Source organism: Tupaia chinensis, unplaced genomic scaffold, assembly GCF_000334495.1.
Source record: "Tupaia chinensis unplaced genomic scaffold, TupChi_1.0 Scaffold148234_1, whole genome shotgun sequence".
In the NCBI taxonomy this organism is placed as follows: Eukaryota; Metazoa; Chordata; class Mammalia; order Scandentia; family Tupaiidae; genus Tupaia; species Tupaia belangeri.
Genome location: NW_006208084.1, coordinates 3,934,795 through 3,947,931, shown reverse-complemented (window position 1 = coordinate 3,947,931; position 13,137 = coordinate 3,934,795). Strand labels below are relative to the sequence as shown.

Here is a 13,137-nt window from a genome sequence, read left to right as displayed (position 1 = left end):
TTTTTGCTATAGGGCACATGTACTCTCCAGAAAGACAAGAGACAGAAAGTGAGAAGTCACCAGCGCCCCTGCCCCCACAAGGTACAGCCACGTCGCAATCCCTTCTCCATTCGCCTCTCTGGATTTTGGGCACTCACGCACACACACACACACACACACACACACACACACACATGCCTGGCATGAATTTTAAGCCACTGGGTCTGGAACTCGAACCACGGTCATTTACATGGGAGTCCAGTGACGTAACCATTATTCCATCTGCTGGTCCCAATACCTGATGGTTTCTGGGGGTCAGAATTCCAGGTACAGGACTGTGTGGCTCACCTGGGATCTCTGCTTAGAGGATCTCGAAGGTAAAATCAAAGGGTCAACAGGCTTGTGTTCCTTTCTGGAGGCTGGGGGAAAGAATTGCTTCTAAGCTCATTCAGGTTTGGAGTAGAATGCAGTTGCTCGTGGTTGTAGGACTGAGGTCCCACGTCCTTGCTGGCGGTTGGCTGGGAGCTCACACTTGACTTGCTGTGATTGGCTGGAGATCACACTTGACCTGCTGTGATTGGCCAGAGATCACACTTCACCTGCTGTGATTGGCTGGAGATCACACTTTACCTGCTGTGATTGTTGTATCTCCACACAAGCTTGCAGGAACCCTTCCACCTTCCAGCCAGCAACGGCGCATCAAGTCCTTCTCAGGCTTGGATATCTTTGACTTCCTCTTCCCCCAGCCTCTACTCTTTACAGTTAAGTACGTTTATTTTAATGTTTATTTTTATTTATTCCATGAGCAAGAGAATGAGAGAATTATAGCAATCCTATTAGGGTCTTAATAGCACCACACCCTGCCACCACCAGCTTCCAAGCTCATTCAGGTTTGATGTAGAATCCAGTTCGCATTTGAGACCTCCCTAGGTCAGGCATCCGTGCCTGGGTTACAGACTCACGTGCACCTGGCATAGACAGGGAAGGCTCCAAATGCAAAATGGCAACCTTCGCATGCGGGTCTGCCTCAGAAGCATCACGTGTCCCTGCTGTGTCCCCATCTACTTTTAAGGGCTTATGTGATTACACTGGACTCATCCAGATCATCCAGGATAATCTCCCTATGTTAAAGTCACCTGATTAGTAACTGCTGTGGTGTGAAAGTTCGAATTGCCCCCAAATTCCCATGTTGAAATCCTAGCATCCAGAGTGACAGTATTAGGAGGTGGGGCCTTCAGGATGTGATTAAGTCATCAGGGCAGAGCCTCATGATGGAGTTAGTGCCCTTATGAAAGAGGCCCCAGAGAGCTGGATTGCTCCCTCCGTCATGCAAGGACAGAGCCAGAAAGCACCGCCTGTGAGAAAGCAGACCTTCACAGACGCCCGAAATGCTTGCCTTCCTGCTTTCCCTCTCCCTCTGTCTCTGTTTGGTGAGCTTGCATGCCCTGCGGCAAATTAAATAATAATGATAATAATAGTAATGGGACCAGTAGCTGGCATGATAGTTATGTGTTGCTGGACTCCCGCATAGCCGACCGTGGTTCAAGTCCTGGACCCGGTGACTTGAAAAAAAAATACTCACTCTGGGCTCATCTGTGCACGTGCCCAGAGTCCCAAGAGGAGAGTGGAGGAGAAGGGATTGCAGTGTGACCATCCTCCCTGGGGGGTGATTTCTCATTTTCTGTCTCTCTGCCTCCGTCTGTCTCTCCAGCGAGTGCACATGCACCCTATAGTAAAAATCTCTCTAAATAAAATAATAATAATAATAAATTAAATGAATAATTCTCTTTTTTTTGTTGAGAGGTTTGTGCAATAGGGTGCGCACGCTCGTCAGAGAGACAGAGAGACAGAAAGCAAGAAATCACCCCCCCAGGAGGGGATGGCCACGCTGCAATCCCTTCTCCTCCATTCTCTTCTCAGGGGCACGTGCACACGCCCGGCATGAGTTTAAGCCACCAGGTCCAGGACTCAAACAGCGATCGACTACATGGGAGTCCAGCGACATAGCCATTACACTAACTGCTGGTCCCATGAATAATTCTTAAAAAAAAAAAAAAATACTGGTCTTCGTCTTGGACTTCCCATCAGAACAGTGAGAAATCAGTTTCTGTTGTTCTAAGCCACCTGTGTATGGTACTTTGTTAGACCCACTGGACTAAGATAGTAACCTTGACTTTTTTCCTGCCAAGTCTCTTTTGCCATGTAAAGTAACATTTCATGGTGTGGGGTATCTCATGGTATTCAAGTTCTCTTGGCGGGGGGGGGAATTCTGCCCTCTGCACAACACTCAGACACAAATGTGCATGGGTTTCACCCGCAGAGCACACCATGATAAGGATTCTGATGCAGGGGGCCTGGGTGGGAGGGTGCTTTTCTCCCAGGTCATGCTGCTGCTGCTGCTGCTGCTCTGAGCGGCACATGTTGAGTGGTAAGACGTCAGGCCAAAGGAAACAAAGTGAGGGCCCACAGCCCAGGTCAGACCCAGAGGGGATGATTCTCCACCCTCCAGGAGCATCAGCAGCACCTGAACACCTACTGAAGGACAGGCCCCGGGTCTCACTCCCAGTTTGTGTCAGAAGGTTTCAAATGACACCCGAGGATTTGTGGTTGTTGTTTGTTTGTTTGTTTTTTTAAGAACTATTTATTTAATTTTATATATTCTTACTGGTTTTTTGGTTTTTTAATTTGATCAGAGAAAGACAAAGAGAGCAGGCCACCAGGTCTAGGACTCGAACTGTGGTTGGCCATGTGAGAGTCCAGCACCTTAATACCACACCACCTGCCAGTCCCAAGAATTTATGTTTTTAATAAGCTCCCAGGTGATCTTTTTTTAAAAGGATTATTTTATTTAATTTTATTTATTCATTTTTAATTTGACCAGAGAGAGATGGAGCGAGAGAGAGAAAGTGAGAAAGCAAACCACCAGGTACGAGACTCGAACTACGGTCGATCGGCCACATGGGAGTCCAGTGCCCTTAACCACCATGCCACCTTCTGGCCCCCCAGGTGATCTTGATGATGTCACCTGGGAACCACACTTTGAAAACTACCGCATTAAACTATGAAATGGGCACTTTCATCTGTGTTAAGTGAGAGGAATACTTGACATCCTTTGGTTATAAAGAATCATCAGGAGCCAGCAGGTAGTATGGTGGTTAAGGTGCTAGACTCCCACATGGCCAACCATGGTTCAGGTCCTGGACCTGGCAGCTTGAAATTCACGCCAGGCTCATGTGTGTGTTTGCCCCAAATCTCAGGAATAGAAAGGAGGAGAAGGGATTCTGGCATGGCCCTTCCCCCTGGAGGGTGATGTCTCGCTCTCTCTCGCTCTCTCTCGCTCTTTCTCTCACTCTCTCACTCTCTCTCTCCAGTGAGCACAATACTAATCATCAGACCAGCCAGTGGCATGGTGGTTAAGGAAGCTAGATCCCACGTGGCTGCCTGTGCAGTTCAAGTCTCAAATCTGGTGGCTTGAGAAACATGCCAAACACTTGTGCATGCGTGTCCAAAATCCCAAACCGAAGGAGAGGTGAAAGAGAAGAGATTGCAGAGTGACCTGTTCGCCATGGGAGTGAGGGGGGGCAGTGCTTTCTCACTTTCTCTCTCTGTCTCACCCTGGGGAGCACACGCACCTCCTGGCAAATTGGGGTGGGCGGTGTGAATGGAGAATCCTCTTGGCAGTAGAGTCCCCTTCCCTTCTAAGGTAATTACACCTGTGCGAACCACTCAGAGGTGGCCTTGTGCTCGCTGTGCTCACCCACCGCAATCACAGGGCTTGGGTTTTACCTTCTCATGCTGAGTTACACCCTTCTGCCTTAGGAGCACCATGATTTAATACTAGCTTGAGGCCAGTGTGGTGGCACAGTGGTAACCTCAACCCTCTGTGGTGTGGAAGCCACATGGGAAGGTCCTGGGTTCATGTTTCATGAACATGCATGTTAGCATGTGTATGCCCATGATCCAGGCTGAGTGGGGTTGGGGTAGCATGAGATGTCTCTCTCTATCTCTCTTACACACTCTCTCTTACACTCTCTTACACATTGTCTTACACACTCTCTCTGTCCTTCTCTCAGGAAGAAATAAATAAACTAAAAGAAAAAAGTAGCTTGAATCACCGATAGTTCTTTTTATATATATATAAATTATTATTTATTTAATTTTATTCATTCATTCATTTATTTTAATTTGACCAGAGAGAGAGAGACAGAGAAAGAGAGAGAAAGGGAGAAAGGAAGCCACCAGGTCCGGGACTCGAACCGTAGTCAGCCATGTGGGCGTGTCCAGCACCTTAACCACAATGCCACCTGCTGGTCCCCATTCACCGATAGTTCTAAGCCCATATTTTAAAATCCAAAATAGTGGGGCCAGCAGGTGGCATGATGGTTAAGGCGCTGGGCTCCCACGTGGCTCACCACAGTTCAAGTGTTAGACCTGTTGGCTTGCTTTCTCACTACCTGCTCGCTCGCTCTCTCTCCCTCTCTCTCTCTCTCTCTCTCTCTCTCATGAGTGTGGACCGTTATAGCAAACTAAATAAAACAATGATAAATAAAATTAAATAAATAATTCCTTATTTTAAAATATCCAAGGGACCAGTAGATGGCATAATGGTTATGTTGCTGGACTCCCACATTAGTCAGCCACAGTTCAAGTCCCAGACCTGGCAACTTAAAACTCATGCTGGACGCGTCTGCGTGCATACCCAAAATCTTGAGAAGAGAATGGAAAAGGAATTGCAGTGTGGCCATCCCCCTGGGAGGTGATTTCTTGCTTTCTGTCTCTCCTTTGTCTCTCCAGCGAGCACATGCTCCCTATAGCAAAAGTCTCTTGAAAAAAAATAAATAAATAAATAACAAAAATCCAAAATAGTGTTTCCTGTTTTTATTACAAAAGCAATACTTATTTGCTGTAAAAAAAATATAGATATAAATAAAAAGAGAAAACATCATAATCTTACCCAAAGGTAACCTCTATTTTTTAGACCTTTTTCTCCACATGACTGTCAATCCAAATCCCCTGGTAGGGTTTTGTTTCCCAGCAGAGGGGGCACGTGCTGTGTTGTAACCTACTTTTCTCACATAATGTAAATATTGTCCTATCGAACCCCCTTTTTAGGCCCTAGATCAGCCCCCTTTACCCAGTAAAAAGCAAACAGTGCTGGGAGGGGTGTCCTCTCTCCTGCCCGCCTGCAGTTGGAGGGAGAGCACGGAACAGAACTGGGTTCCTAGTGGGAAGAGGCAGACAGCGAAGGAGAGGTGCGAGGGCCCCTGAGCCATCCAGGGCGACTGTAGTTCAAATCTCACAACGGTCCCCCGCCTCCCCCTTGTTCTCCCTTGAGAAAGTGATTCAGCCGAGCACTCCAGGATCCGGAAACGCCTCTGCACCAGAATCAGAGCCACTAGAAAGCTGAATCCGGAGCTTTGTCCTAATGGAGAGGGTCACAGGACCCACAAGGCTTCCTGCCGCTGAGTTCAGGATAATTATTAGCAGCTTCTCGAATTTTAGAATATTGATGAAGGTGGGCTTGGGGGTAAAAACTTATTTTTAACTTACCAAGTTACAAAAGCCTTCCTTCTGGTGGATAGTAAAAGATTAGGGTGAGACAGAACTGAATCCCAGATCTCCGAACTTTCATAAGAAATAGACAATGGGCCGGGGCCTGTCAGGACAAACAGCACGTTGTACCCTGGGCCTTTCCTCGGAACCTGAAGCCTATTCGTGGGCGCCCCTCGTCTGGGGGGACACGTTCCCATGGTGATGGCTTAGCTGGACCACCCCAGCCCCCATAACGAGCTGCCCTTTCTGACCCGCAGAATGAAGTGATCAGTCAGCAGCTCTGCGTTATCTTCACCCACTGCTACGGGCCCTACCCCATCCCCAAGCTCACGGAGATCAAACGGAAGCAGACCTCGCGCTTGGGTGAGTAGGTCCAGGCCTGCGTGGGCTGCGGCTTTGAGATTTAAGGACCACGGGCAGGCGAGCCATCACCAGAGAGGAAGAGGGTGGGAGGTTTTGCAGGCAGACGAGAGAGAGTGATCCAGGAGTCAGGCTGGTGAGATGAAGTGTGTCCCCTCTGTTATGTGACACAATTGTCTGCAGACTAGACCTTGGGAGTGTGACCAGGAGACCAGCCAGCGCCCTGTTCTCTCATAGGTGGACTTTCTCCTGCGGCCATGGAAGCTAGGGACTGCCCAGGGCGTCCAGATCCCAGGTGCATCTCGTACACTGGCAGATCCTGGAGGCAGGCCCCACGGCACATGGCTGCTCCTTCTCCCAAACTCGTCCCTCTAAGTCACCTCCTCCTCCCTGAGGAACAACGAGCAGGGGACAGGGCCAGGCCAGCAATGCTTCTCAAATGGAAATTGTACTACAGGGAACTAGAAGAGAGGACCAGAGCCAGCAGATGGTGTAGCAGGCATGTCACTGGACTCCCACGTGGTGGACCATGGTCCGAGTCCAGGACCGGTGACTTGAAAATAAGCCAGGCACATGCGCTTGCATGCCCAAGATCCCTGGAGGAAAATGGAGAAGGGATTGTGGTGTGGCCATGCCCTGGGGGGTGATTTCTTGCTTTCCCTCTCACTATCTCTCTCCTCCCAAACTCGTCCCTCTAAGTCACCTCCTCCTCCCTGAGGAACAACGAGCAGGGGACAGGGCCAGGCCAGCAATGCTTCTCAAATGGAAATTGTACTACAGGGAACTAGAAGAGAGGACCAGAGCCAGCAGATGGTGTAGCAGGCATGTCACTGGACTCCCACGTGGTGGACCATGGTCCGAGTCCAGGACCGGTGACTTGAAAATAAGCCAGGCACATGCGCTTGCATGCCCAAGATCCCTGGAGGAAAATGGAGAAGGGATTGTGGTGTGGCCATGCCCTGGGGGGTGATTTCTTGCTTTCCCTCTCACTATCTCTCTCTCTCTCTCTCTGGTGAGTACATGTACCATAAGGCAAAAACCTCTCAAAAGAGAAGGAGAAAGAGAGAGAGGACCAAGCCCCCCACCATACACTCACACATCTATACAATCACAAGGGCCCATACCTGAACGGAGCTGGCGGGATGCCCTCAAATCTTATGACAAGAATCACGTTTGTTCTCGGTGGAGACTTTCACCGATCCTGTGCCCGCCACTCCCTTGGTCCACTCAGTCTCAAGCAATCCTCAGCCCCCCAAGGAGACAGATGTTGAGCATCATCATTGGGTTAGGTCTTTCCAAAGCCATAATTCCATTGTTCCTCGGTCCCAGCTTCTGAGAGTTTCTAGGAGGAGCCCCATCAGGGTTTTCTGACTGGCTCCCAGTTCCTTCAGAGGTTCCTGGGGCAACTGGGCGATCACAGGCCAAGAACACTCAGGCTACTTGGAGATTGTCGCAAAGACCTCTCTCCCCGCTGCCTGGGGAGTTACAGAATATTAAAGAGTCAAGGATCCTTTCCTAAGGGGGCTGGGGACCTTACCTACCTACCTCTCTTTTCTTCAAGATTAGGGAACATTTGAGAAGTGGAAGCACCTGAAAATTCTGCTCTTTAGCAAAAGCACTCATTAGCGAGGGCTGGACAGTCTACGTCAGTTAAAAGGCTGAGTTCACGGGGCTGCGTGAAAGTACTGTTGTTCCTGTCGTGAATAACTTGTTCGACGAAATGAGACACAACTAGGCGCTGAAATAAAAAATATATCAGCCACGTCAAAGGCTGTCGGCTTATCTTTATGTTTGTGTTTGTGGGCGACCCAGGATGTGCCCAGGTCACACGTATTTCTGCCTTGTAGAAACAGGTATTAATTAAAATATGTCCAGGGCAACACGTTCTAAAAGCCACGTGAGCAGACGTTAGCGATCGAAGGTAACAGTTCCAGGACATAGCAGTGATCTCTGCTGTGTCAGACGCCCTTGTTAGAGCAAGCATTTGCAAGGGCTGTTTCAAGGTCACAGCAGAAAATCCGCTTTTCTGTACAGGAAGAGGAGGGGGCATTTCTCCTCTGGAGTGCACTGACATTTCTTACCCCAGCAGTTAAAAGCAACCACTTTGCAGACCAAGCTTTGGCATCCCAAAGGTTAGCACCAAGGGCGGGGGTAAGAAGGCAGACCTGAGAGGCTCAAAGCATATGATATAAAGAAGAAGGGCATCGCATAATTGTTAATGAATGGAATGTGGAACATACACATTTTGCATCTCTAATTCGGCATTTCAAGCTAGGATAATTAAAGGTTACCGAATAGTAGTTCTTTGGGGATGCGCTTTTAGAGGAAGATAATAATCCATGGCAGGTGTCTCAAACTAGCATCTCTCTAGGCCAGGCAGGAAACATAAATGAGTGACATGGGTTCAGTGAAAGACAATAGGGAGTAGTGGGGACTGTGGCAAATCACAGAGCACATGCCTGTTTTTGCTGTTTTCTTTTTGGTAGTACACTGTCTTCTTGCCCTCCCAATGAATTCTGGGAAAGAAGAATAAAAAAGAACTGTTTTTTAAAAAAAGAGAGAGAGAGAGACCAGCAGTTGGCATAATGGCTATGTCACTGGACTCCCATGTAGTTGACCGTAGTTCGAGTCCCAGACCCAGTGGCTTAAACTCACGCCAGGCACGTGTGCGTGAGTGCCCAAGATCCCGAGAGGAGAATGGAGGAGAACTGATTGCAGCGTGGCCATCCCCCCTGGGAGGGGGGCGGTGATTTCTCGCTTTCTGTCTCTCTGTCTCTCTCTGTCTTTCTGGCGCACATACGCACCCTGTAGCAAAAACCTCTCAAAAAAAAAAAGAGAGAGAGAGAGAGAGAGAGAGAGAAGGAGATGCTAGCAATCCGGGGAGCAAGAGTGGGGGCTGGTTGGACGTGAACAGTGGAATGAGAGATAAGGAAGGGAGATTGCCCAAGAGAGATAAAGTCACTCCAAGCAAGAGGCTTTAAATCAAGTGGAGAAGGTTACCCCAGAGAGTGAATCTTCAATTTTGACACTCATAAAGGTCAGCCCTGGGGCACCGCTGTTCCCGTCAGCTTGCAGGCTGGGTGTCCTAGTACGTGTCCCCAGAGCTTAGAGCCCTGTTGCTTCTTGTACGAGAGGGCACTGACTAACTGCTGAGAGGACAGAGACTGGAGGACAAGGGATGTGGAGTGAGGACAGACAGGCACCTCCTGGAGCCCCGGGTCTAAGAGCAAAAATAGGATTTCAGCAGATTGGAGCAACCCGGAGTAACAGTGCAGGCCCTGGAACGAGAATGTTCATATTCGAACCCTGGCTTTTCCACCAGCCCCTGGCTTGAACGAGTCACTGTACCCCGTGCACGTCTCAGTTTCCTCACCTGCACAGTGGGGGTCACATGGGTCCTGTCAGTTTGCAGGGCCTGGCCTTGCTATTGGTTGCTGTTAATCGTAAGTACACACTAGTTACATCTTCGCTGTTCTTGTTGATGAGGGCAGGGGACTGGCTCGTTGGCCCTGGACGCTGGGAGAGAAGGGCTTGGAGTTGGGATCACCAGGGACACAAGGGTGAGGGTGAACCACTTCCATGGGGCAGGGAGGGCATGGCGCCAGGGAAGAGGAGCACAGGTGGGGTGAGTGGCATTCTTAGATGCAATGTGGGCGGAGGCTGGCCTTCACACCTGGAAGCCATCTGAACTGGGCTGCAGTGAGACCTCTCTGGGGAGATGGTCTGAGGATTTCCGGTGAAAAGCTGTGCATCGGTGACCTGAGTGTCCTTTGGCTAATCCTGTCCCCTGTCGGTTGCTGTCTTGCCCTTGAGGGTTTTATCACCATGGTTTCCAGGTCTGCTTTTCTTTGCACCTGCTGCACGAGGAACCCAATTTCACCCTCCTTTCCACTAAAGCTGCCCTTTGTCCCTTTCTTATTCTAGATCCTCATTTTCTTAACAATAAAGAAATGTCTGATGTTACCTTTCTGGTTGAAGGAAGACCATTTTATGCTCACAAAGTGCTGTTATTTACAGCCTCCCCAAGGTATGTCTCATCAGTTTTGAAAGCAGCCTGACTATGACTGTGGTTGTCGCGATTACTGGTTTGTGTGTGCGTGTGTGTGTGCATGTGTGTGTGTGGGGGGGAGGGTGTTTAGAGAGGGTCTTGCTATGTCCCAATGCTCCTGCCTCACCTTCCTGAGTAGCCCAGACTACAGACCTGTATGGCCATACCAGTGTTTTAGACTGGGTCAAGAATCGAACCCAGGTCTCCTATTTGACTCCAGCCTGCCAAGCAGCATTATCCAGCAGGTGCTACCAGGGCTGGGCCAAAGTACTAATATCTTTTTTTTTTTTCTCAAGAGGAATTTTTGCTATAGGGCACATACACTCGCCAGAGAGACAGAAAGCGAGAAATCACCCACTGGGGGTGGTCACGCTTCAATCCATTCTCCATTCTCCGTTCTCCTGTTGGGATTGTGAGCACACAAACATGCTCCCGGCATGAGTTTCAAGCCTCCAGGTCTGGGACTTAAACCATAGTCCAGCACCTTAACCACTATGCCATCTGCTGGCCACAGTACTAGTATCTTTGAAGTTTGACTTTGGTGGCATCTTCACTGGCCTGGCAGAGTGCCTTCTCAAGGGTTCCAGAGCACGGGGCATCCACTAGCCTAACCCACAGTGCCTACATGCCACCTAGGATCACGAGCACCTTCCTCTGGGCAGGTGGAGCTGTCACCGAGGCAGAGCGTTGTGAGAAGAGCATGGATTTGATGTTGGCTTCCTCCACCAGGTGCCCTTGTGCAGTGAACAACCTGAGGCCCCTTCCATGGCAGACGTGAGAGGCCCCCCTCCAAATATCAGGGAGCAGACCTGGGCCACTGAAGTACACAGGTCTTGACCTTGGTTTTCCAGCTAGCCGCAGAGTTAACAGACCGCAGTGAACCAGAGTTCATGGACGACAGTGCTCTGTAGCAATGGGAAGAGGCAGTTGCTCCCTTCCAGCTACTCGGGAGGCTGAGGCAGGAGAATTGCTACTGCTCCCTCTCCTCTTTGCAATTTGAGATGAGGTCAGGTTGACAACTCAGAACCCCGTTACTCAAGGACCAGGACAGGGAGCAGTGAGACTGAAACAGGGGAGACACAGGCCACCAGGTGGTGAGCAGAGGCTTCTTGAGTCGGGGAAGAACACTGGGAACCCAGAAATGGAACCCTCTTCCAAGCAGCTCACTCAGAGAGCATGTGTGGCCACAATCCCCTGTCCCTAAAAGCATCTCGGGGGAACCAGCAGATAGCGTAATGGCTATGTCGCTGGACTCCCACATAGTCGACCGTAGTTCGCGTCCCGGACCCGGTGGCTTAAAAACTCACGCCAGGCGCGTGTGCGTGCGTGCCCAAGATCCCGAGAGGAGAATGGAGGAGAAGGGATTGCGGCGTGACCATCCCCCCTGGGGGGCGATTTCTCGCTTTCTGTCTCTATGTCTCTCTCTGTCTGTCTGGCGAGCGCACGCGCCCTATAGCGAAAACCTCTCCAAAAAAAAAAAAGCAAAGCATCTTGGCATCTCCAGTGCATCCCACCCCCCATAAAGCAGATACAGACCCCAGATTTCTCTTTTGCCACCACAAGGAAAATGCTGGCCCTTGCATAGTTCTCTTTTTTTCATCTAAAGCAATTTCTTACTGCTTTTTTAAAATTTACATTTTGTCACTATAAACCTTTATAGCGTACAAAATTGTTTTCCCAGAATGAATCCAGCATGGATCACCCAAGTCACAGATAACACCACGTGCATTATCATCTACAGACACCTTTCCGTTTTTGTGTCTGTTAAATGCTTCTCTTCCTTTTCATTCCCTGACCACCCTGATGCCCACTCCCCACCCCGTCCTGTGCTGTCCCCAGCATCCACAGTGGCCCTCCCTGCCATTGTACCCTCCAGTCTGTCAGTTTCTGCCCGCGTGCAGACGTTCGGTCTGTGTTACGGGGACATACAGTGCTTTGCATACTGCTCAGTTGCGACACCAGAGACATAGCAGAACAGTGTTGGACCGACCCTGACATCTTCGTTTTGACAAAGGCACCCTGGACATTAACAAGGAGGGAAGCTCAGCGAGGGGTAAACAGGGACTCTGAGCTGTCTTTGCAGCTTTGGTACATCTGTAGTTTCAGAAGTAAAAGTTGACTCAAAAAGGAGAGACACGACTGATTCCTAACTGGCCCAATTGTCGTCCATTGGTAGGGTCGCTACCCATAAGGAGCTTGCAGTCAATCAGTGAGTAGAAAAGTGCCTCCATGGGACCAGCAGTTGGTGTAATGGCTATGTCACTGGACTCCCATGCAGTTGACCATGGTTTGAGTCCCAGACCCAGAGGCTTAAACTCATGCCAGGCGCATGTGCGTTCGTGCCCAAGATCCTGAGAGGAGAATGGAGGAGAAGGGATTGCGGCATGGCCGTCCTCCCCCCACCCCCCCCACTGGGGTGATTTCTCACTTTCTGTCTCTCTCGTCTTTCTGATGAGCACACATGCCCCAAAGCAAAAAAAACTCTCCAAATAAAAAAAGAAAGACAGAAAAGTGCATCCACAGCCCTAGGACAGGTTACTCAAGAGAGGTCATTGGTGGTCAACAGTGAGTCTGCACCTGTAGTGTGTCCCATCCATACTGGGACAAGCCCTGGGGATGCAGCAGAGACAGAATTGCAGAAGTCGCTGCCCTCCTGGAGCAGTACTGTCGTGGCCCTCCGGGAGCAGTACTGTCGTGGGAGCTCCCGGGGCAGGAGAGGAGGGTGAAGCCATAGCCCTACACTCCACAGTGACCAGGAGGGAGGCAGGTGGCCTTTGCTATGGGCCCTGAAAGGCGGACAGCCTTCACCGGTGTGAGAAAAACGTGACAGTTCAAAACCCTTGAACTTTAACTTTTGAGTTTTCACTTCCAGTCAGGTCATGGCATAATGCAGGATGTTTCAATAAAGAACTTCACAGGGGGCAGCAGATGGAGCAGTGGTTACACACTGGACTCCCACCTCCTGGTTGTGGTTCAAGTCCCAGACCTGGTGGCTTGAAAATCATGCCGGGCACGTGTGCATGTGTGCCCAAGATTCCAGGAGGAGAAGGGAGGAGAGATTGTGGCATGGCCATCCCCCGGAGGGGTGACTTCTCACTTTCCCTCTCACTGTCTTGGTCTCTCTCTCTCTCTCTCTCTCTTGCGAGTGCACACACCCTATGCCAAAAATGTCTTTAAAAAAAAAAAAAAAACAAACC

General features: G+C 49.9%; 1 protein-coding gene across 1 annotated transcript in view; it reads left to right on the top strand.

Annotated features, from left to right (window-relative positions):
* The window catches only part of ABTB3 (ankyrin repeat and BTB domain containing 3), a 93,428-nt gene that overhangs the window by 61,039 nt on the left and 19,252 nt on the right, over nt 1-13,137 (top strand). The window contains exons 10-11 of the mRNA XM_027769014.1: nt 5,790-5,895; nt 9,817-9,919. Coding sequence (XP_027624815.1) covers nt 5,790-5,895; nt 9,817-9,919 — 209 coding nt within the window. The remainder of the gene's footprint in view (nt 1-5,789; nt 5,896-9,816; nt 9,920-13,137) is intronic.